Here is a 26,134-nt window from a genome sequence, read left to right on the forward strand (position 1 = left end):
GAGGGGACACTCGCTTAAGGAAACAGCTAAGCAACAGTGTGTTTGAGGCCACTTCTCAGAACAAAGGCCCACTTCTGCCCCAGGCCAAAGCAGCCTGATAAAGGTTTCCCCCAGCGGGTACTTGGAATGCCAAAGTCATTCACCTAAATGAGTTCAAAATACATATTGTTCTGGGCCAAATTATACAGTGTCAAGCTCAGACTGTATGAATTTATATATGTTGGCAGAGCAGGCCACTTTTGGGGCGCCACAGCCTTATCCAAGTATCCTGTGCCCAGTTGGGTTCCCATCACTCTCTCCCCGAACCCATGAATTTCCTTGTATTTGGTTCCAGAAGGACAGACAAGAAGCAAAGTCAAAGCTTCACAGCCCCACAAGGGAAAAGAGCCCCAGAGGACTTGAATTTCTAATGAAACTTAAAGTCGAACAGAACGTGTGCCTTTGCCAATGAGCTGGAACTTTCTGAAGGTTGATCTGAGATGGGGGCAGGGAGTGGGGACAAGATCAGGCAACTGTGCTTTGGGCCAGTGTCTGCTCAGAGCTCCAAGACCGGAATACAAAGTGCTCTGGAATTAAAGCAAACAGCCAACGCTTCCTCCGGCCAGCCTTTGCCCGGTATCACTCCCTCACAGAGCTGACCAGTTTCTCAAACGCAGAAGTGGCATTTCAAAGATGCTGGGCAAAGGGACCCTCCAAACATCATGCCCAAGCCGATAACTAAAGCAAGACACGGAAGCCTACTTCCGGTGTCCATTTCCACACCCTATCCTTCTGCTTTCGTTCAGAGAACCAGTGGGCATGCTGTGTTTTCTTTTTTTTTTTGGGAAAGGGACCTGTTGTTCTCCTCTCTGCCTGAATAAAGATAGAAAAATTGGAGGGAAACAGTAACTTTTAAGGCAAATATGAAGACGAGTCAGGGATGAGAGAGGCTGCAAAGGCATTTTTTCTTTTCATGACATGGGTTGTCTTGATCATGGAATGAGAGGGGGGCGGAGTGAAAAACAGCAGAATGGCTACGGCGAGCCATGGCCAGGACTTCTAGTTCTGGGCTCAGGCCCACTTTGAGCTTTAAGTGATTCAAATCAACAAAAAGGCCCAGAGAGCAGAGGAGTCTGGACAGTTCACAGGGCAGAGAGCCACTGCTGCCTGTTCTGGTCCAGAGCTTAGCACCCGCTTCTGGAAAGGGGGGGCGGGTAAGGATGACGGAGGGAAAAAAGAGATGGTGTTTCTACCCTGAATCTACTCATTACGACACCTGCAAGAACCGTCTAATCGATGTTCTAGGACTGGGGTCAGACCCTAGTTCCACCCCGGTGCCTGGCCTCACCCTCCACACCTCTCCTGGCCCCTGTGGACCTCCTAGTCATTCCCCAAGACTACATGCGCTGCGTGACCCAGCGCCTTCATAGAAGCCACCCTCCCGCTCTTCCTCGCCTGGCTCGAACATCCACGTCAATTTTCAGAACCGGTCCACGGTATCCCTCCTCCAAGAGTCTGCAGGTCCGGCCTTCCAGCAGACTCCAAGTGGCTCGAGGGCAGAGGCTGTGTCTTACCTTTCCTTCTATCTCTGCAGCTTGGAACGGTGCCTGGCTCACAGGAGATGCTCCACCCACACGTAGCAGGATGAAGGGACCCGTGGGATCGAGCTCTGGTCATCTTCACTTATCGTAGACCGAAAACACAATAGGCAAGACTGAGCTCTCTCCGGGTTTCTACACTTTCTCAGAAGAAATTGCTGCGATACTACTTTTGCGTCCAGCCTCCCTGGTTCAAGTGAAACCAAAGGAATAACTCACAGACGCCATGAGAAGCGGCCCCTCTGTCCTCCACCTTCAGCTGCTGGATGAAGATGAAATCACCCCTGAACATGGCCTTCCAGCCTGGGGGGTGCGTATGCCTCGAGCTCTCCCCGACCCCCGGGGACGAAGCCCCCAGCGAGGTAAAGCCTGGGCTGGGCCCGGCCCCACGAAGCTGCGGGCAACTGTGACAGGGACGGACTGAGCCTCCAACGCAGCCCGTGCACACCATTCCCCACAGCCGGCCTTGGGCCTCCGGCTGCTGGCGCCTCTGCAGCGTGCCCCGTGGGGTCTGCGGTGAGGACAACACACGGATCTTAAAGAGCCGCTACGGAAGGCGAGGTACCTCAAGACACCTGTCCCTGTGGGCAGACAACGCAGTCGCCGCCTCCGAGCACCAACTCGGCGAGGCAGAGGCGGCCGCGACACCACCTGCAGGGGACAAGGGGGCGGGACACACAAGGGTTGTGGTTTCAGGAAGGCTCCCGGGGACCAGGAGGTGACAGCTGCTGGCAGTTCCCACACAGTCTTCCTGAGGCTCAAAGACCAAAGGCAAAGAAACGCAGGCGATGCACCGGGCTGCCTATTTTTAATTTATTTTTTTTAAGACCACCTCCTTGCAATTTCCAGAGAGAAAATACGAAACAAGAAACAGGCTTCATTTCAAACACGGGAACAGCATGCTGGAGTCTGAAGCACTACTGGTAACATCGTTACAGAAGATGCCAGCTTACTCCAGGCACTTCAGTATTCCTGAGGGATGAACACGGTTTCTCTTTTCCTCCCACTGGGATGTTCTCAGGCGTAAGTCACTGCTCCTGCTCCTAGAAAGCGAGGACACTGATGAGAGTGCGCCGACCGCCTGTGCACGACCATCTCCCACCCACCGAACCAAGGGGCCCCGAACCTTGACGCCCGACCTGCTTTACAGAACGGTCTCACGAGAGAACTGTGAACACCCCTCCCAGGGCCTCCAGAGTGGCTCCCTGCGGAAGGCCGGGGGGGAAGGCCCAGAGTCAGGACCCGGACAACAGTTCCTAAAAGGCGTCCAAGGGCTGAATGACCGGTGAGCGGACACCGCGCGGCTCTGGAACCGGTCAGCCGACTACCGACGGGAAGACTGCATTTCCTCCTCTGCTGAAGGAGAGTAAGGAAAACCTCTCCCACGAGTCCACTGGGAGGGAAGACTCGAGAAAGAACACACAGCCGAGGCGCCTAGGAGGGCCCACAAAGGGGCAGTGTGCCCTCGGCAGCCAAGAACCGTGAGAGGACTGCCTGCGCTGTCCTCTCTGCAGAGAACGGAGGCCGACCAGAGGCACAGACTCAAGTCCAGATATGGCTACAGGGCCATTCTGGAGCAGTACACACAAGGCTGTTAAAAAGGAACAATATTTTCCACAGCAGCTCCCAGCCATGAAATGTACAATGTGCATATAATCGCCCCTGAGCCACACTATCCATGACAGCTCAAGTTAGCAACAACGAAAACCTTCCAAACAATTAAGACCTGAAGCTCCTCTCCGGTTCCTTTCTGCTCTCCCAAATCCAGCTGTGGGGCCGAGAGAGCAAAGGGTCAGGGGGTGGTGGAAACTGCCTGTCGTTGGCTTTGCTGTCACACAGCCGCGCCTCTTCTCGAGGACCTCGCCTGGGCTCTGGCACAGGGAAGACCCACGACCATGAAAGGCGACGGAGGGCGCCCAGGCTCCCCGGGGCCGACTGCTCTCGCCACCAGTTCTCGCCAACAGTTCTCTGGCAGAGCGCACGCAGGCTGGAGGCCAGGCAGGCAGTGGGCGGTCTGAGCAGGTTCTAAAACAGAGGCCAATGAGCTATGGTGGGGACTGTCCTTTGAGCTTTGAGGACCCTTGTGGCTCCAGCTTTCAATCAGAAGCGGGACACTCGACAGAATGGCATCTTCTGCTCTACCTGTCATTTCGGTGGAACGATGGGGAAGTCAATTACCGTTTCTCGGCAGGCCTCAATTCTCACTGCCAGCATTCCTACAGATGCGGCACCTCACAGCGCCCGATCGTTCTCACACCCCCGCTCACAGCAGCCACGCAGGCAGAAATCATGACCCTCATTCTACAGACAGAAGCCAGAACCTCAGGACTGAACACATACAAGAGGCGAGCGGTGGGCGGCTCGGGACCCACACCCCAGTCTCCTGGCTTCTGAGCCCTTTCCCCTCGCCTCCCTGCTGTGCCCAGATCATAGCGACTCCAGCTCAAGGGTGACCCAGAAAGGAGAGGGTGCCATACGTCCAGGCAACGGGACGCTCCGCACCGAAGCTGGTGTTGCTATGAAGACTATGCCTTAGGAAGCCCGAGGCCACACACATCTGCTAGGATACACGGTTTACTTCACTCGGTCATTTCCTATTTGAGTGTCTACTTTGTTCCGGGCCCTGGGGACACAAAAATAAATACCACCCTTGTACTTGGGCACCCGGCCTCCCATGATCCTTTCCCCAAACCCGGCGGTAATCAGTCATCAAAAGTAAGGCAACGGGAGGAGCCTTAGGAGACGGGCTACCTTCTCCCTCCTGAGGTGTGGGCCACAGGTTCTCATCCTGCCGCCATTACTAAAAGTCCACCTGCAGACAAGGACTGCCGCAGAATCAGATGAGAACCTCCCTTCTGCAACAAAAAGTGGAAGAATGCTGAGTCCCAGCTGTCCTTTGGTTTGGCTGGAGCCCGTGTGAGCTGCTGACAGGGCACTCTGAGATCTTGAACCTCGGTGCTCCTTACAGACACTCAAGACGAAGCTACTGTCCGCGATGACCGGTCGTTCCGCTCCACCCGCTGGCGGGAGAGCACCCGCGTGAATGCACAGGTGCATCTCAGGCCGCAGTGGGAGGGAGGGACTTCAAGCACCAAAGTGGTGTCACCATCACTGAAGGCCAGAGAGCAATTAGGAGCTAAGTGGCACCACAATGACATGCACCGTTTATGAATTATACATGCTCCGAAGACTTCTTCAGGTCCTCTGGGGAAATTCCTTGCCTTTTAAAAGAAAGAGAACTATTAACTCTGTACGTACTTTGACGTATTTTCCGTGTAGAAGATACGGAGCCTGGAAATCATGCTGACAGTTGGAGTAGGCCATTCCCAATCCCATGCCAGAACCAAAGGCTAACGGCCACATTCTCCCTGGTGAACAGAAAAAGCAAAATCCCAACAGGGAGCCATTAAGAGAAGATAAAGCTTTTTCTCTGGCTTAAATACACTTGCTTAGGGCTAATAAACATTCAGCATGCCTCCTACTGTAACGCGCCATACGTTTCTATCGGTGTTTAATCAACAGTGAAATGCCACTGAATTTATTAATACTTGAATCGAATTAATACTTGAATTATTTAATAGTATTATTATTTATTTAATATTAATTATTAATCAATACTGGATTTATTAATTCAGCCAATATTTATTAAGTACCTACCCTACGCTGCTGGGTTTGAGGTCTTAACAAGTGGTGCAACATGAGAGCAGATAAGGCTGAACCTTGTAATTTTTATATATATCCGTTCTCATCATTTGCTCATTTTAACTCATTTCTCAACCTTATCAGAAAGACCACCTTTTGGGAAGGTGTTTGAATTTTAAATGGAATCAAATGAATTTTGATTGCAGCAAGTCATAAAGCCTGTCTATGCCAATACTGCATGTGATTAGTTTGCGTCAGCCCTGCGTGTTAGGATTCTCTGGTCATGTGTTCCCCATCCATTCGTCACGGAAAGGGGTCAAAGGGACCCCTCTGGCTTCTATTCAACAACCAAACTTCAAAATGAAAGGGATATTGCCTGACCTTTGCTTAAGAGAATTTCTGGACAAAAAGCATGTGTGTTTCTGGTCCACTTGTTTTTATGACCAGCAAGACTCATTTTCAAGTTCCTTTAGAAAAACTTGTAATTAATTAGAAATAGTTGAGCATGTAGATTTGGCCAAGTGACTCACTGGCATAAAGTACAGGCTTTTCAGATGATATCATATTGAAGATATCAGGCACCCTGACTCAACGCCCAGGGGGCCCTCTGGAGGTGCCCAACCCACTCTGACCTTTTCCGAGTCCACATTCTCTGTCTAGCACCTTTGACAGTGGCCTACCTACACCCATAAATGGACGGGGTGGCAACCAAGTAGCCGTGCCCTCCAGAAGTGGGCCTGCTCTGTGTGTGTGTGTGTGTGTGTGTGTGTGTGCGCGCGTGCGTGCATGCCCGAGGACATTATGTTGAAAAGACAGGAAAAAGTCACACTTACTTTTAAAGAAGGTAAGTGAGAAAACAAGTCCTAATCCAAAACCAGTACCTACAAAGAGAGAGGAGAAACACGTTAAATCTTATAACAGTAACTTAACAAAAATAAAACGAGCATTTCATCAATGTGAACATCTATAAAACAAATTCTTTTCTTAAATAGTTTGGTACCAAGTTGATTTTCTCATTTCTAACCTTATCGTCAGAGGCTTTACAGATGCCTTTGGTCCTTCTGCCTACAACAGGGGAGAGAAACTTTACTCCCAATTCTGTCTAGACAAGTCTGGCAGGGCAGGGGGAACGAGCCAAGAGACAATGCTTGAGCCGAGCTCTGGGCCCTGCTTGCAAACAGTGTCTGGCATTCTGGGCGCTCTAGGCCCTCTTCTGAAGGGGTGCCAGAGCTAGAACATCAGACTGCAAACAATGTCAACCGGAAGCTCCCCTTGTCACTGCAGCATTTTGAGTGATGGCTACTTCTTGAGGAATAGGGAAAGGAGTGATCCAGAACATTCCCAAAGGCTGTCATATGTCAGACACAAGTCAGAGTCCTCAGAGGGAAAGCTTTCCTCAAAAGCCCCGAATGTGGAGATTAGTCCCCTTCCCTTGTTTTCACTCACAGAGCATTTTCAACCATGATCTTTCAAAATAAAAGAACAGATGCAAGCCTATTTTAATGGTCTGGTAGAAAAAAAAATTAAATACGTCATTTTTAATCAAACTTCACTCATAGGAACCTAAGCCTGTGGGGGAAAACAACCAGATCCTCATTTTTACCAGTATTTCTCAAACCTAGTCATTTGCGCACTGCCATCACAATTTTCGCTAAATCTACATTATCTTCACAATTACTTGTTTACTTTAAAAAAAGAAAAATCAATGCATGTATTTCATTAAATGAATTTGGTGTAATCATAGCTTTGAGTGCTAGTTATATCTTTTTCAAAAGATGTGTTAAAATGAGGGGTGCCTGGGTGGCTGAGTCGAGGGCTCAGGTCATGATCTCAGGCTCTTGGGACTGAGTCCTGCATTGGGCTCCCTGCTCTGCGGGGAGCCTGCTTTTCCCTCTGCCTCTCTCTCTGTCTCTCATGGATAAATTAATAAAATCTTTAACAAAATGTGTTAACATGAATGCAGAACCATTAAAATAATTTTGGTTTTTTTTTGGTCTGTGGTACCATTTTAAGGGGGGGGGGGATCGCACCCCCTCCGCCTGTACAATAGTGACACATGGCCTAAACTTTGAAGTAACTCATTTTTCTATTATCGAAACAGTTACATACACCAAGGAAGACCGCCAAGGTCTGCTTTTCTATTTGTTTTTCAGACGTGACAACTGTTTTCAGACCTTGCAGGATATTCTGAGGCTCTTTACAAAGAGTCTACTCCAGAGTCCAACAGCCCACAACAAACCTCTTTAAATTAAGCACCACAAGAAAGTCCTGATAGTCTCACTCTGCCTTAATAGTTTTGCGATTTTGGCTGTTGGAATTCCTAGAGCATCTTCTCTGTCTAACCATGACCTTGGGCTACTGCAATGCAAACACTCAGCGTTACTTCCCGGCCACCGGCCTGACCTCTCTACTCCAAATGCAGAACGTCGGCCCAAGCGAGCTCGTTCACATCAGTTTTCATCCACCCATGCAACTGCCCAGCTGATGGAGGCCTGAAGAAAGTATTTATGCCACGTACTGAGAACGATTTCTGATTATTCTCATCTGCCGCACAGACGTGGCCACAGCACAGGCTTCTTCCCCATGACTACATCCTATACAAACAGGAGTTTTCATCACAAATCGTGACTTTGCCCTGTCCGACAGACCCTGCATGAGGTCTGGTGCTCAACTTTAAAACACAGTATCTGAAAATCACTGTCACCCTACTGTCCATGTAATTTATAATACGGTGGAAAGCCCATCAGTTTACAGACCACAACAGTTAAACCTGTTCAAAGCTGACATCACCTGAAGGAAAAGGAATTAACGTTTTGGTATTTCCCATGAGTACCCACCATTCTCTCCCCACCCTGCCCCCAAATTCTCTTTCAAACCAAACGGCAACCTGATACAGTAATATCCCCCATTTTTCAGGTGCAGAAAATAATTTGCTCGAGGGTACTCTGTTCAGTGAGTGGAAGAGCAGTGAACGGGGCCCAGGTCTGCCAGACTCCAAAGCCTGTCTAGACTCTGGAGTCTCCTACAACTTCAACCCCCACACAATCCCTACCTCCCAAGAGAAAGTTGGGGTGTCAAGATTTCTACTGCCAGTGAAGTGAGATACAGCCAAAAACCAAATGGTGCTTATCATGCAACAGCCCAGAGCGCTGGGCGACCAGGGCAGTAACAAGTCTGCACAAGGCCCAGAGGGCTTGTTCAGATTTATTCCCAGACTAATCCTACCCCACAGGTCACAGACACAAGTCCACCTGGTAGGTGAGATCCAAGAGCTTCACAGAAATGCGAGCTATCGTGACTGATACTCCTTGGCGAGAATCTGCTGTTGCAGATTTATAAAATGGCACCGGGTTCAATTTCAAAGCAACTTGCCTCACCCCCTTGCAGCTGGAAGATGAGTAAGACAGTAAATTGGTACTAGAAAATGAGGTAAAGGATTTGGACTGGCTTACAGATTTCAAAGCAGGCAATGGGATGGGGAGGTAGGCCAGTAAAAACATAATGGCTTACAATCAGAGCTTTTGGTCTTCTCCATCTGGAAGGCAATGTTTTGGCAAACAAATCAAAAGCCCAAAAGGAAAATATTTCAGCATTTTTCTTGTCCCTCTGACTCCATGCCTGTCTCTCCTACTTTTCCCCAAGGAAAGAAAGCTCTCAGAAGCTCAGTTTTTCCAAATAGTAGACCAAGAATGGTCTACGAGAATCGCTCATCACAGAGATGAGAAATGTGTCGACACTGATCAACAGAGCCCAGGAAATCTTTACCCTGGACACTTAAGCTCAGGTATATGCCCAACACCCAGCTCTGCTCCCAGCAAAGGCACCTCTCCGCAAGTCTGAGATCCAAATCCCAGTTCAGACTAACCGAAAGACAGAGTGAACTCCACAGCCTCCAAATGGGCTGCTACCTCTACAAGTCTTAACAGTGGTTTCTTTCCCCCTCTGTTTCTGTATTTTTAAGACACAAAATAACAAGGCTGTTCTCTTCAGAAAAGTATAATACAGAAACTGACTTTTTCAATGCCAATGTTTTATTTAAACTTAGCTATCTGAGTTATTTGCGAGATTAGCGATGGTAGAGCCGCCGATGAGTTTAGGGGCTCAAGTTCTCACATGCTGGATTTCTTTTAAAAGGCAACACGCTGCTTCAAAAGAAAGTCCCACCTGATCCGGGGACACCCACTCCGCAGCTGTTTCCACTAAAGATTGGCACCTCTAGGCCATATTTAAACTTCATAACAATAAAACATGAAAGGTTTGTCTTACAATAAAAACAAACCAACATGGAAAAGAGAAGAGTTTTCTCCGCCTTTGGCCACGTTTTTGTGTTGTTGCATGACAAGCTCTCTTAGAGGAAAAAAGCCAAAGGAAAAAGTACAAAGCATTTTTCACCTTCCCTGGAAGCAAATATTTAACTATGAATAAAGTTTATATAACTTCACCTTCCCCCCACCTCAAGCCTGGTCTTTTGCTCCGTGCTGTCTGGAATGACAAATCACCCTAAAGGAAAGAAATGCCTGATTATAGGTACACATCTTCCTTGTGGCAAAGTCCAGTTATGAGGGGAAGGAGGGGGGCAAGGCAAACACACACACACACACACACACACACACACACACACACACACACACACAGAGGAGCCTTATGGAACTGACATTAGGCAAGGAGCCCAAGCTCCAAAACCATTTCTTTTGGAGAGGAAAAAGAATTGGCACCAACTCTTTCAAAAAGAAATTACTCCAAATCAATCTAACCCGGCACTTCAGTGCATGCCTGGTGCCCAAAAGGACATCACAGAGCTGGCTAGCAGAGAAGCACAAATGTTTAGGGAGGACCAATTCCTCAGTAGTTCATCTGATACTATTTTAATAACAAAACAAGAAAGAACTCACTCCCACTAACGACACATAAAATACATATAAAATACGGCCGTATCTCATGCCCAAGCGGATTTCGTAACGGCTTTAGAAGAATAACAACCCAAGGCAGTACATCCGTGGATGTCTGAAGCCACGTTCTGTGCAAGGAAGGGAAGGACATAAATGTATGCTGACGGCCATTACGGTGACATGCGGACAACTTCTGGTTCCCACTTTATTCAGAGAAGTCTTTGCTCGCGCCATGCCACCCAGCATAAAGCTTTACTTCACTGTGAATCGTTAAGAAGCATAATCAGCAAGAAGTAACAAGCAGACTACACAATCGGATTGCAGTCCTGGGGTAGAAGTGTACTTTGGATGCGAGCCCCTACACAGAACAAGTTGCAGCAATTCACTCTCCTGCAGACTTGGTAAAAGCTGCACTTGCCAATGGACTTGCAGGCCAGGGGGAGGGACTCTTTGTTTGGAGGGGCACAGAAAAAAAAATCCTCTTTAAGTCACTTAGAAAACATTTCTAGGAAAGATGTCGGTGGGGGGCGGGGGGGACCATGGGCCACTTTAGCAATAACTTATTACACGATAATTTAGCTCTCCTTCCAGCTTACGTTTAGCATTTTATTTTGATTTTTCATTTTTATTAGTTTTTAATTTTAATTCCAGTATAATTAACAGTGTTGTATTACTTTCAGGTGCATAATACAGTGATTTCAACAATTCTCTACATTACTCAGTGCTCATCAGGAGAACTGGACTCAGATTTCACACGTTAAACAAAGTGCCTAGATTCACAAGCCTACTGTATAGTTATCAATGGTAAGATCGGATCTGTATCGAAAAATTAAGTAAAGCTGCAAAGCAACTCCATTTTAATTTCTTTAACATACATCGAAGTGTAGGAGTAAAAACTTAAGTACCATTGCGACTGGCAGTTTTGTGACCATGAGAAGCTTCAGGAATTCCAAGCAAGTTTTTCAGATTCCCTAGAAGCCACGTGCCAACCAACTTTATTTGTAAATGTAAAAGATAAAGGTTCCAAAGCAGGGAGGGCGTTGGCCTCCGGTTGAGTGGCGCGGCCAGAGGACTGGTGCCATCACGAGATGCGCCTGCGTCAACCACTGTCCCAACACTGTTCTGCGGCTAGCTCTGACCTCACGGCCATTACTAACGACACCTGGCCTCAACCCGCTAGGCTACAGAGTAAAAACAATCTCATAGGGTTGCTGTTTCAGGAAAATGTAAGGTGTCTGGGACAGAACTCAACAAGTGGTAGTTACTTCTGTTACTCGTCTAATAAAACTCAAAATAGGTCAAAAGTGTCATGTCATAGTTAATCCTCTATTAAAATACAACCCACTAGGGCACCTGGGTTAAGCATCTGCCTTCGACTCAGGGTCCTGGGATCGAGCCCCCCCTCAGGCTCTCTGCTCAGCAGGGAGCCTCTGCTCCCCGCCCCCCCTGCCTGCCTCTCTGCCTATTTATGATCTCTCTCTGTCAAATAAATTAAAAAAACTTAAAAATAAAATAAAATACAACCCACTGGTTTGCCTAAGATCACACCATGGGGGAGCCATGGCGGAAAGTCACAATCCCTGCCCCCCCCAACTCTGCATGGGTATCAGCAATTTTTTTACAGGAACATCTTAGGCTTTGACAGGCTTTTTTTTTTTTTTCTTTTAAAAAGAGGGGATTCCTTCAGACTCATGGCTAACTAGAACATTTTGCTTAAAATACGACAAAAATTTTCCTAGAGCTACCTGGTATTTCAAAGTTCTATCTATGCTTTGAACACAGATTAATATCAAACCGATCTATTTATAATGGGCACGCTTTCCTGTTCAATCATGCTTTGATCAACGCTATCACAACCATCAAGTGCATTTGTTATGACAGAACAAACCAGAATGTGCTTTTATAGAGGAAAAAAGTACCCTTGGGACTGAGTTTAGTGAGAATTACATTTCCAAGAAACATTCCTGATTTATGAAAGACGCTCATGGCCCAATTTATGAGGAAAAAAAAAAGTTTTAAGTCAGCTCCAAACTGTGTTACTTAATGCTCTGAGGCAAAGACGGACGGACCCAGGTGTTCACGTGTAAATGCCAAGCCGTGTGAATTAACCAAGAAAATGGGCCGGACCAAAGGCCCAGCGACGGTAAATTCAGTCCGTGTTAACCAGCCTCTCAAAAGTCCGCAGCGCTGCAGGGCATACAGGAACCAGACCGAGAAGGTCATACTGTACAAGACCTCCACCTTCCTGGGTCTCTCCGGACTAGATGGAGGCCGGAACACCTGAGGGAATTTCTCAGGGGGACGTCAATCCCCAGGATCCTGATCCGAACAAGCAAGCCAGTCAGCAGAACGCAGTAAAGATAGGGAAGGCAAATGCGGAACCCGTTACTGGGGAGCTCTGCTTCAAGGCCACCGAACTCACGAAATGAGTGCGTGCGGCACAAGACCCCACTCTGGGAATTCTGACAGCCACACGGCTTTCCAAGAATGCACAAAGAAAGGAGCAGGTTTGGTACACATTTTACTGACATAGAATTAGCTAATAAACTCACATGTGGGCATAGCATGCAGGAAAATGAGAAAACGTTCTGAAGACTAATTTAAGGGAGACTGAAAAAATGCAGAATCACAGTAAAAGACGCAATGCATTACACTTATCTGGGAGAGGAGGCTTTGGAGATACTAACATTGACAGTGTCAGGCACCATAGGCTGTTTCTGTGTATTATTTCACTGAATCCGCAGAACCGCGTTAGGAGATGTACTACGATCCTGTCCCCCAGAAGAGGAAACAGTTTAGTGGAACTGACTTACCCGAGTACACGCAACTAAGAATGTAGAATTCCAACCCAGGCTGTCTGACTCCAAAGTCATGGCTCTTTCCTACGCACAGGGATCAACTTCATGGAGGGTTGAAACAGCAGGGCAAGTGGTCTCATGTTATACATGATAAAGTGTCTTCTGCGCTGTGACAGGTAGTTTATGACTATGGCACTCTTCAGTCCGTCAAAAAAACACAACAGAAACCACAGATGTTTGACTTTTCAGGAGGGGTAACAAAAGCCTGAAATTACGCAGAATCGATTAGAAAGAGTCCACAACTCAAAACTCAAACTGGGAAGTACTCCCTCTGCGCACTGGCCGAGATCCGGATGAAACCAAGTGGGCTGAGAGCTGATCAAATGAATCCAAATTCATCCAAACTGTTCAAAAGGGTCCTTCGAGTGAGTCTCCTCCCTCCCAACACCCCCATCCCTCCAGCCCATCCCCATCAATAAAGAAAATCCTAAAACAAGGGGGACATTACGGTGTTTTCGGGAACACTACAGAACATTAAGCATTCACTAAGCACTTATGCTCCAGGAGTCCGTTCTCTCATTTAATCCTCACGATAAACTTCCTTCATTAGCCCCGTCTTACAGGTCAATCCAATAACTGGATCCTCACCTTTGGGAAAGGAAATGTCAGAATCGGGGATTCGGGATCACCAACACGTACGTCGTGGTAACGATTACATGGTCGCCTACTCCTGGTCCAAGTGAAAAATTCAACGGAGAAGCAAGAACCAGTAACTCCTCTTCCTTGTGCATCTACTTAAACTACATTTATGAGCATTTATGAAGCAGAAGGCACAGGTGTTTCCTCTCTGAAGGTGGGAACTGCTACAGGGCGGTCTATTTCAGTGATAAGGCTGTGTGGACTTGAGGTAAGACAGGCTAGACACGAAGGAGGATACCGGTTAGGTTACTTATTAGTTGTGTGTCTCAGTCCTTGGGCAAATGACAGAACTTGGCGGCATCTGTTTCTTCATATGGAAATCAGGAATCCTAACCGGACCTGTCCCTGACCGGGGAACAGCGAGGATGACACACCATAGTACGTGTAAAAAGCCTGGAAGAACAACACACGGCACCCCGTAACTGTCATCCCCTTCCTCTCCCAACCAGCCAGACCATCTCGGCGGGTTAGAGAAGGGAGTGGGGAGAAGGAGGTAAGCTTGTTCAAGAACAAATCAAAAGTTCAAATATTTACTGAGTGCTGAAGGACAAGAGTTCGGGTCAGAAATAAGGAAGACAGAGTCTCTTCCCTGGGGAGCTTCTGATCAGGGAAGGAGAGTAAGGCAGGTATCCAGAAAACTGGGAGGGGACCGTGTTCTGCTGGTCCAGAGGAAGATGGGAGGGACACACTTAGCTGGGAAGATTTTTTTAAATGCCTGCGAAAGAGGTGTCATTTGAGTTGTCTTAAAGAGCAGACGGTTAACAGCCTGAGTCTGTACAGAGGGGTCTGTGCTCCACCCACCCAAGGCTCATGCAGGGAAACGGGGTGGTGGGGGGAGCCTGCGTAAAGCATGAGGCGTATCCTGGAGCAGGACATAAGGCTAGAAAGGGATCAGGGCCATTTTGAAGGCCCCAAAATATCACAGCACTTACTCTGGTGGGCAGGAGGCTGCCCTAAAGTTTTTGTTTTTGTTTTTGTTTTTTAAAAATATGTAACATGAGGGACGCCTGGGTGGCTCAGTCCTTAAGTGGCTCTTCGGGATAAAAAAAAAAAAAGGGTCCTGGGATCAAGCCCTGCATGGGTCTCCCTGCTCAGCGGGAAGCCTGTTTCTCCCTCTCCCACTCCCCCTGCTTGTGTTCCCTCTCTCCCTGTCTCTCTCTCTGTCAAATAAATAAATAAATAAAGTCTTCGAAAGAAAAAATATGTAACTTGACTGAACCCGTGCTTTAGTAAGACTCGTCTAACTAAGGTGTGCAGGATCACTTGGAAAGGAAGAAGACATTTTGCTGGCAGAATTTACAGACTTAACAACTGATTATGTGTGTGTATGTGGGTCTGGGGTTTGGGGGCTGCACTGGGGCAGGCTGTCAAAGAAAATGCTGAAAACCTCTATCTGGATAACTAGAAAAACGTGGGTGCTATTTATAACATTCATCAACTAACCTTTTAATACCAAACCCCCTTTATCTAAAACATAACTGAGTTTATAGAACTGCAACAGCCAGGGGTGCCTGGGTGGCTGCGTCAGTTGAGCGTTAGACTCCTGATTTCGGCTCAGGTCATAATCTCAGGGTCAAGGGATCAAGCCCCATGTCCGGCTCTGATCTCAGCATGGAGTCTGCTTGTCCCTCTCCCTCTGCTCCCTGCCCCCATGCTCTCTAAACTAAATAAAGAAAATCCTAAAACAAGGGGGACATTACGGTGTTTTCGGGAACACTACAGAACATTAAGCATTCACTAAGCACTTATGCTCCAGGAGTCCATTCTCTCATTTAATCCTCACGATAAACTTCCTTCATTAGCTCCATCTTACAGGTCAAGAAATGGAGAGACAGAAAGGGTACGTTCCTTGCCCCAGGTCACACATCTGGGATTTGAACCCAGGCAGCCTGACTCCGGAGGCCTGGTGCTTGAATGCTCCCGTCCCAGACACACAAAGCTATTTTAATACTTTGGACTCCCTAAAGTAAACGAAATACCTTCCCAAGTTGTCCCGGCCAACACTATGCGTGAGCATTTCCTTAAGCATACAAACTGAGCCCCTACTGTGTGCCAGCTGCCGGGCCAGGCCCTGTGATCAGTCAGCTCGCGCTCTGGGGCTGGAACTGACAGAAAAGGGGCTCAAATATTTGAAAAATACACCAGTGGTTTTGCATTTAAGGTCCTGTTGGTGCAAATGGGGAATATATCCCAAAAGAGCATTTGCGAAGGTGTCGCAAGGATTCATCTGAGTTTCGGGGCTTCTGTAAGCATCTTTCTCTCTGCTATTCAAATCTGACTCTAATAAGGGGCCCAGGACAAGCAACAGTGCCCAGTTGACTTCATATTCCAGTAGTGGTCTGCAGTCTTTCTTGAAGGCATCCTTATTCCACAAAGCCCATAAATACACCTCTCCAAACCACTGTACTTGCATACATAAAGAAGCCAAGAATTTAATAAACTGAGTAAAGAAAAAAAAAAGTCTTCTAAAACAGAAGTTATGAGCTGAAATAAAATGAATTTCAAGTTGCAGGGGGAACAAGAAGAAATATACGCTGCGGGTTTTTGATGGTGAGAGCCTATCTTTTCTGGGAATTCGTAAGATTCGTAGCACATATCCTAATGTCAAGACAATGTGAGACCAGAGCAGTACTATATTCCATTTTTGCTTCTGATCAAAATGGGATATTTATGAGCTCATGAGTTCAGGATTTGTCACATGTAGGCCTACACGAAAATGGTCAAAAAAAAAAAAAAAAAAAAGCCCTCGAACTAATGATTTCAATTTAATCATTTGAGATGATGCCAAGAAAGTAGCAGCTTTCTTAGGGCTGCTTCTTAGCGAAAGGTGAAATGTGCTGCTTAAATCATTCGCACCAGTTAATCAATGAAAATCAGACAGAAATTTTGAGTGGTTTACACGTGTAAGTTCTGACAATCAGAAACATTTGTTCTGACTCGTAAACATTTGTCAAAGTAAGTCTACAAATCTGTCAACAATTATGTCAGAGTGTTACAATAGTTACAAATTATCCTAAGCATTCTAATGCAGCTTTAGGTTGGATAAAGAAACTTGACATAAACACACGGGATTTCACTTCCTCCCATTTGCACTGTTAACTCTCAATCAAATAGTTCTAAATTCTACCTGCAGATACCCCACTGAAGCAACCTGGGAAAAAGCACTGCGGCCACCCCCGCTCTCCCAGCTGTGCCACACACCATTCTGCTACTTGGCTTCCCGTCGTCATCAATACGGACTCATATTCTCATATGCCCTATCCTTCCCATATGCATGCATGCGGTGTTTTTTAAGGCCCTAAAAATAATGGGCTATGCTTTCTTTCAAATCATTCTAATTATTCTATTTGTTCCTTTTTCTTCTTCATTTCTCACCTCGATTTCAGTTGCTAAGAAAGTACGTGCACGGTACGTGCACGTGATACACGAATATGTGACCCATGTTGTGTGAGCATTAGTCTGGAAGGCTGTGGCCAGGGAGCCACAGAGAGTAAGAAGTTCAGGAAGTTACATAAGCCTAGGGCAAGGTTTCTCAAACTCGATTACGGGCATTCGGGGTGTACAATTCTTGAGTGCTGTTCTGCGCATGACAGGATGTCTAGCAGCATCCCTGTCCCTACCTAGTAGGTGTCAGCAGCACTCCCACTCCCCCACTCCCTATATGGCAACCACACAAGTCGCCAGACATTGCCCAGTGTTCCCACAGCGTAGCGGTAAATCACTCCCAGTGGAGAACCACCCGTCTAGGGGTTTACAATTTATAAAGTGCTTTCACATCCATTTTGATTATTATCTCATCCTGAGCCTCATCAAAATCATGTAGGGACTAGCATCCCAAGCATACAGATGAAGAGCGACATCTGGCTGGATCGGTGGGTTGAGCATGTGACTCTTGACCTCAGGGTCATGAGTTTGAACCCCACACTGGGCGTGAAGCCTACTTTAAAAAAAAAAAAAAAAAAAGACAACCAGTTTCCTACAGACTAGGAAATTGAGCCTCAGAGAGTCAGTAACTGTCCCAACCCCATTCGGATTTTTACTATCCCACACCGCTTTTCGGCGAACAGCTCTCAGCTTCCTCAACCAGGGAGGTTATCCTACTGGGGTCTTCAGGCAACAATGGGCCATCACGTCCACCAAAAGCAAACCCACTAACAGGTCACCCAATGAGATACTCCATTAACCGACGCAAATATAATTTCAAAATTGGCAAAAAAGCTTAAAAAGTTTTTCACTTTAAAGTACTAATCTGTTAAATAACAAACTAGACATAACATACGCATTTGAAGATTATTCATAATCTTCAACTACAGGAACCAAACGGACTCCACAAATAAGTTAAAAAAAATTTTTTTAAGACTTTCTTTTTAAGTAATCTCTACACCCAACCTGGAGCTCAAACTTATAACCCCAAGATCGAGAGTCTCACATTCCACCAACTGAGCAGCCAGGCGCCCCTAAGTAACTTTTTTTTTAAAAAACAGAAACTGTTCTTGTGTTTTCTTGCTTACATTATAAAAACAGCAAAGTTAACGATATTCCCCACCTAGCATCATCATCATTCCCAAGAGATAATTTGGATTGTTTATTGTTTATCACTCCATTTATATAAATGGGATCACACATCATGCATGTTTTACAATTTGCTTTTCTCACTTTATAAAGCACACCATTCTGTAATAGTACATCTTTTTTCCTAAGATTTATTTATTTATTATTTTAGAGAGTGTGTGAGCAGGAGGAGGGGCAGAGGGAGAGACAGAGAAGGAAGCCCACTGACCCTGAGACCTCACAAGAGCTCAATACCACGACCCAGAGGCCATGACCTGAGCCTAAATTAAGAGGTGGACACTTAACCGACTGAGCCACCCAGGTGTCCCACAGCACATGTCTTTTAAAAACTTTTTCTTGAAACACAACACACAGATAGAAAGCTGCACACTTAAATGCAGCACGGGATATATTTGCAGACGAAAAACACCCAAGGTGTGCCAGAGCAGGGCACAGATTACCAACATCCTCAGAAGCCTGCCTGGGCTCCCTTTTGCAAAGCTCTCCATCCGAGGGCAATCATATTCTGACAGGTATAGTTTTGCCCGTTTCTAAACTTCTGTAAGTGGAATCACACAGTGAGAATGTTAGCCTAACACCGCGAACAGCTGCAAGAGGTCGTTCACTGACATTGCCGTAGAGCACGCCATCATGTCAGTGTACCCCCACTGACTTATCCATTCTCCACTGATGGGCATTTGGGGAGCTTCCAGTCAGGGCCATTATAAATAGTGTGCTATGAACATTCCAGGGCAAGTCATCTGGTGGACATGGGGGCACGTCTGCTGGGTAGATACCCAGGCCCAACATCGTTGTGTCACGGGGTATACATCCAGTTAGCTCTCGTAAATACTGCCAGTTTTCCAAAGTGGTTCACCGATCAAGACTCCCACAGGCAGTCTGAAGCTCCTAGCTGCTTTTATCCTCACCAACATGGAGTATTTTCCTTCTTTCTGGCTTTAAAGAACTTTTGGAGGTATTATTTCTGTAGAATGAACAGCAGCCACTTACAGTGTTTGACGAGTGTATATACCTGTGAAACCACCACTCCAATCGTGAAACAGAACACTGCGGTCACCCCTCGAAGTTCCCCTGTGTCCCTCTGCAGCCTCCCCTCCCCTCCACCCTTTACCCCAGACAATTGCTTCTCTACTTTGTCATTACAGACTGGTTTGTATTTTCTAGAATTTTATATACAAATGGCATCATATAAATAGAATACATAGAGGTGCCTGGCTGGCTTAGTCAGTAGGGCACGCGACTTAATTTCCCGGCTGTGAGTTCAAGCCCCACATTGGGCATGGATCGTATTTTTTTTTTAATGGAATATAGTATATACTCTTTTTGTGTCTAGCTTGTTACTCAGGATGATTCTGAAATGTATGTATGTTGTTGTATGTATTAGTATTTGTTCCTTTTAGTAATGAACAGTCCACTTTATGGGCAGTCTATATTTTGTTCTTATCCATTCACCTGCTGATGGACTTCTGGGCTTTGTTTCCAGTTTGGGGGCATTATGAGTAAAGCTGCTATGAATATTCATCCGTAAGACTTCATGTGAACAAATGTTTTCATTTCTCTTGGGTAAATCCGTATGAGAATAACTAGATGGTATATTTACAAAAAACTACGAAGTGGTTGTACTATTTTACAACTCTATCAAGAGCGCACCAGAATTTCAGCTGCCCGTGCTCGCTTCGGCAGCACATATACTAAAATTGGAATTTCAGCTGCCCAACATCCTAGTCAAACTTTAGTGTAGTCTGTCTTTTTAACTATCTTAATGGTGTGGAGGGCTATTCTCATATGACTGAAATCTGCATTTCCCTAATGACTAATGATATTGAAAATCCTATCTTGTGCTTCTTTGCCATTAGTATAATTTTTTTAAAAGATTTTATTTATTTATTTGACAGATAGAGATCACAAGTAGGCAGAGAGGCAGGCAGAGAAAGAGGGGGAAGCAGGCTCCCTGCTGAGCAGAGAGCCTGATGCAGGGCTTGATCCCAAGACCCTGGGATCATGACCTGAGCCGAAGGCAGAGGTTTTAACCCACTGAGCCACCCAGACGCCCCTAGTATAATTTCTTCTGTGAAGAATCTTATCAAACATTCTACCCACTTTCTTTCTTTTTTTTTTTTTTTAAGATTTTGTTTATTTATCTGAGAGAGAGAGAGAGCGTGCATGCACACACAAGCAGCGGGGAGAGGGAGAGGGAGAAGCAGGCTCCTCACGGAGCGGGGAGCCAACTCTGGCTTGATGCCAGGACCCTGGGATCATGACCTGAACCAAAGGCAGATGCTTAACCAACTTAGCCACCCAGGCACCCTTAGCCATTTTCTCAAATGCGGTCTTCTTACCACTAAACTTAAGAGTTCTTTATTTTTTGAAAAGATTTTATTTGAGAGAGAAAGCACCCGAGAGCACAAAGTGGGGGTGGGGCAGAAGCAGAGGAAGAAGCGGACTCGCCGCTGGGGGGGGGGGGGGGGGGGGAGGGGATCCTGAGATCACGACCCGAGAGCAAGGCAGGTGGTGCTCAACGGACCGAGCCACGCAGACGCCCAAGAGTTCTTTATTTATTATGGAAACAAGTCCTTTGTCAGATACATGTACTGCAAATATTTTCTCCCATTCTGTGGCTTGCCTTTTTGTGCTTTTAATGGTGTCTTTCAAAGAGCAAAATTTTAGATTTTGGTCAAATCCCGTGTGTCAATTTTTGTCTTTGTGGCTTCTTTGTGACCTAAGAAATCTTTTCGGAGGAACTTGAGGTCACAGAGATTTTTCTCCTATGTTTTCTTCTGGAGTTTTAGTGTTAGCTTTTACATTTAGGTTTATGATTCTTTCCAGTTAATTTTTATGCACGATAATGAGGTTCATTTTTTTCCCTCTATATGGATGCCCAGCTATTCAAGCAGTTTGTTGGAAAGATGTTCCATTTCCTGTTAAACTGCCTTGGCATCAGGAGATGGGTCTACTTCCTGACACTGATCTAGGTGTGTCTCCCTTCCCCAATACCACTGTCTCGTTACAGTAGCTTTACATAAGCCTTGCTGGCAGGTATTGATTGTACTTTTCCAACTCTGTTTTCACTTTTTTTTTTCTTTTAAAGATTTTATTTATTTATTTTGACAGACAGAGATCACAAGTAGGCAGAGAGGCAGGCAGAGAGAGAGGAAGGGAAGCAGGCTCCCTGCTGAGCAGAGAGCCCTATGCGGGGCTTGATCCCAGGACCCTGAGATCATGAACTGAGCCCAAGGCAGGGGCTTTAACCCACTGAGCCACCCAGGCGCCCCCAACTTTGTTCTTCATTATAAAAACTGCTCTGGTGACTTTGGATTGTTTACACTTTAATACAGATTTAAAAATCAGCTCAATTTTTATAAATATCTCTGAGCATTATTTTTCTTGCTAGAAAAAAAGAATATAAATTTCCTCACTGAGTTGCTAGGAGGGTAAAAAGGGGATAATACATTAGTGTACCAAGTACAGCGGCAAATACCAGGCATTCACACAAAGTTAGCCTCCTCTCTCTCTCTCCCTCTCGTGGTCTTTAAATAAACAAGATCCAATCTAGCAATGCCCTCACATTTTACTAGTGGGTCAATGGCCACAGTAAAAATATTACCACACCAAAAAGACTTTTGTAAGTAAATATTTGTATTTTCACTTGGATTCAATACTGAAATGCACTTGCCAGAGAAAGCAATTCGGCATATTTGCTAATAAACTGTTTCAGGCCACATTTTAGGAAAGCATGAAACCACAGTCAGAACAAAAATTTAAATATGTTTGGAAGTTCCATATAGTGCCTAATTACATTATTCTATAAACTAACACAAAATCCCCCTCTAGCGAGATCACAATGTTCCATTATTCGTACTGCTGCCACAGACGGAAAAAAGTATTTTTGCTCTCGAAAACTGTTTAGAAATACATATAACAAACAAAATATGGCTACTAACTCAACAATTAACATGTACAAATTTGAGACCCAAAACCTATAAACAGCCAAAAACCTTTGAAGTATTTTTGTTTAGCCTAAGTGATATCACTCCATGAAATGGAGACGGCTCAGTTTGCAAACACAGGCTACCAAAAGGCAGTTTTTGGTGAGCCACCAATACTTTGCGGCAACCCACATTTATCAGATGAACTGATATTTCCAGAGAAACAACAATTTGCTTTCTTTTTCCATGACCTTATTCAGTGGCCTCTTTCAGTATAGTGTTTTTTTGACATGAAAATGGCCTTCACAATTAATTTCACTACACTTAACTGATTACTGGATGAATACACAAACTCTGCTGGTTAGTTCTAAGGCAGGTCACCTGCTAAGTCATTTAAAGTCCCACTTTCTTAACAAGGAAGAAACAAGGCCAAACCCTTTCTTTTCATGAAAATGAACGCATGGCAAAGCAATTTCATCTCTGTTCACTGAGCTGCATATAACCAGTGACTTAGCCCAAGAGGTACCAGAAACTAATAAACTGCAAAGTGTTGCCTGGGCTGCCCTCCTGCCTCTCCTATTTGTCGAGAGCAAGACCACCTCCATTTACACGGACCCTGACTCCTGAGGGTGCACATTTCAAGTTCTGTAAATAGGACCGCTGCACAGCACTGTGACATCAGTCTCCGTTCCACTTCTCTGTCCCCATCTTAGTTTTGGTTTCTTCTATCAGATCACCTCATCTTCAGCATAAATTCACAACAACATACTAACCAATCTCTCTGCCTTCATCTCGGTCCTTTCTAAATCATTCTCCTGGTGCTACTTCAGTGATCTTTCTGAAATCAGAAATCCAAACATGTCACTCTTTACCTTCACATTCCATGGTTTTTCCTCAATGCTACCCAAAGAGTTGCCAAACAACCCGGCAACCCAGCAAACCCAACCCTAGGGGCATACGTACCCAAGAGAAATGAAGACAGACCCCAGCATAAAAACTTGTATATTTGGGTGCCTGGGTGGCTCAGTGGGTTAAGCCTCTGCCTTCAGCTCGGGTCATGATCTCAGGGTCCTGGACTCTGCCTCCTCCCCCTGCTTCCCCCTCTCTCTCTCTGCCTGCCTCTCTGCCTACTTGTGACCTCTGTGTCAAATAAATAAATAAATAATCTTAAAAAAAAAACACACACACACACAAAACCTTGTATATTTGATCACAGCAGCGTTATTCCTAAAAGCCAAAAGGTACAAACAAATGGGCGCCTGAGTGCCTCAGTCAGTTAAGCATCTGCCTTTGGCTCAGGTCATGGTCTCAGGGTCCTGGACTCTGCCTCCTCCCCCTACCCACTCATGCTCTCTCAAAAATAAATAAAATCTTAAAAAAAAAAAAAGTACGAACAACCAAAATGTCCATCAGCTGGTAAATGGACAAACAAAATATTGTATATATCCATATCATAGTATTCTATGGTAGCAGAATAAATGGTATTAATACTAACAGTATTAATATTATTATCATAAATATTATAAGTAGTATTAAAAACTAATAAACAGCATTCTGTTTGTTAATACATGGCAATACTACCCAAAACAATCTACAAAGTCAAAGCAATCCTTATCAAAATCCCATGATAGGGGAGCCTGGGTGGCTCAGTTGGTTAAGCATCTGACTCTCGGTTTCGGCTCAGGTCACAATCTCAGCATCATAGGATCAAGTCCCGAACTGGGTTCCGTGCTCAGCAGGGCGTCTGCCTGGAATTCTCTCTTCCTCTCCCTCTGCCTCTCCCCTTGCTCTCTCTCAAATAAATGAAGTATTTGTAAATCATTTATCTGACAAGGGGTTAATATCCAGAATATAGAAGAGAACTCCTAAAACACAACAATAAACCAATTCAAAAATGGAAAAGGGGGGGCGCCTGGGTGGCTCAGTGGATTGGGCCACTGCCTTCAGCTCGGGTCATGATCTCAGGGTCCTGGGATCGAGCCCCGCGTCGGGCTCTCTGCTCTGCAGGGAGCCTGCTTCCTCCTCTCTCTCTGCCTGCCTCTCTGCCTAGTTGTGATTTCTCTCTGTTAAATAAATAAAATATAAAAAAAAAAAAAAAAAAAAAAAAAAAAAATGGAAAAGGGACTTGAGCAGACATTTCTCCAAAGAAGATATACAAATGGCCAGTGAGCACATGTGAAGATGTTCAACATCACTAATCATTAGGGATATGCAAATCAAGACAACGAGGTCAATGAGATACCAGCTTACACCCACTGGGATGGCTACTGTCAAAAAAGGCAGGAAGGAGGGGCGCCTGGGTGGCTCAGTGGATTAAGCCGCTGCCTTCGGCTCAGGTCATGATCTCAGGATCTTGGGATCGAGCCCCGCATCCGGCTCTCTGCTCAGCAGGGAGCCTGTTTCCTCCTCTCTCTCTGTCTGCCTCTCTGCCTACTTGTGATCTCTCTCTCTGTCAAATAAATAAATAAAATCTTAAAAAAAAAAAAAAGAAGAAAACAGTGAACAACAAAAAACTATTAAAAAAAAAAAGGCAGGAAGGAAACTACTGCTGGTGAGGATGTGAACTAACTGGGACGCTGGTGCACTCCGGGTGGGAATGTAAAATGGTCCAGCTGCTGTGGAAAACAGTGTGGCAGATCCTCAAACTGTTAAAAATCAATTTACAATATGACCCAACAATGCCACTTCTAGGTATGTACCCAAAAAGAATTGGAAGCAAGGTCTTCAAAAGGCAGGCGTGTTCCCCGTTTATATAGCAGCATTACTCACAGTAGCGCCCATCCGTCCACAGCTGAATGAATAAGCAAAATGTGTTACACACACACACACCAAAATCTTGCTCAGATTTTAAAAGGAGGCAATTCTGATACATGCTACAACGTGGGTGAACCTTGAGGCATTACACAAACTGAAATAAGTCAGTTTCGAAAAGGCAAGGACTGTGGGACTGTACTTCCAGGAGGTACTTGGAGAAGTCAAAATCACAGAGAGAGAAAGTAAAACGGAGGTGGCCAGGGGCTGGGGGGAGGCAGGAATGGGGAGTCAGTATCAAATGGGTACAGAGTTTCGGGCTCACAGATGAAGAGTCACGGAGAGGGGTGGCGGCGTTAACTGCAAAACACTACAAATGGACTATCATTCACCAGCACATTTTTAAATGGGTCAGATGGTAAATTCTGTTATGTGTATTTTATCACAATAAAAAAAAAAATGGGAACAAAAGGGGGAAATCCGCCATAGGGCTATGAGGCTTAAGTGTGGTCATGTATGTAAAACGGAAAAATGCCAGTGCCGGCAGCACACGCTAAGTGCTGGACGAATGCCTGCCGCGGTCATCATTTCCAGCAGAAGCCAGAGCCTCTCGGTCCTCTGGGACGACGCCTGCACAGCTTCCAAGGCCCTGAATGCAGTCCTCCACCTGGTCCACCTTTCCAAGGCCCTGAATGCAGTCCTCCACCTGGTCCACCTACTAAATAACTACACATTCTCCAAGGGGGAGCTCCGAGGTCACCACCTTCTTTGCACGTTCCTCCAGAAGGGAAGCCCCTCCAGGGAAAGGCTGCTACTGACCATCTGTGCCCCACACCCCCCAGGCTCTCCAGAATCCCTGGCATTAAACTGGGGGGGGGGGGGTTAGTATACATTAACAATTACTGTTACATATATAAACTGGAATACTGATCATCAGGCTTCCATACTACCCGCAGCAGCAAGATGAAAGCAAATGTGGTAAATATTTTAACTTATGACTGCCAGCTTTCGTTCACATGCCTATGGTGAATATTTATCAAGTACAGGTAATGTCCTAATTGCTCTATAAAGAATATCTCCTTTTATCCTTACTTGTAACAACCCCCTGAGAAAGATACTACCATTCCATAGATGAGGAAACTGAGGCACAAAGAGGAACTTCTTTCTCTCTCCCTTTCTATTCTTTCCTTCCTTCCTCCCTCCCTTCCTCCCTTCCTTTCTTTCCTTCCTCCCTCACTTCTTTTCTTCCTTTCTTTCTTATAAACTCTGCGCCCAATGTG

At 45.7% G+C, this 26,134-nt stretch overlaps 1 protein-coding gene across 1 annotated transcript in view; it reads right to left on the minus strand.

Moving 5' to 3' along the window:
* Positions 1-2,376: 2,376 nt before the first annotated feature.
* Positions 2,377-26,134, minus strand: part of MICOS10 (mitochondrial contact site and cristae organizing system subunit 10) — a 30,085-nt gene continuing 6,327 nt past the window's right edge. The window contains exons 2-4 of the mRNA XM_045980477.1: positions 6,053-6,100; positions 4,836-4,945; positions 2,377-2,620 (exon numbers count right to left, since the gene is read on the minus strand). Coding sequence (XP_045836433.1) covers positions 2,606-2,620; positions 4,836-4,945; positions 6,053-6,100 — 173 coding nt within the window. The 3' untranslated portion in view covers positions 2,377-2,605. The remainder of the gene's footprint in view (positions 2,621-4,835; positions 4,946-6,052; positions 6,101-26,134) is intronic.

Source organism: Meles meles, chromosome 1, assembly GCF_922984935.1.
Source record: "Meles meles chromosome 1, mMelMel3.1 paternal haplotype, whole genome shotgun sequence".
In the NCBI taxonomy this organism is placed as follows: Eukaryota; Metazoa; Chordata; class Mammalia; order Carnivora; family Mustelidae; genus Meles; species Meles meles.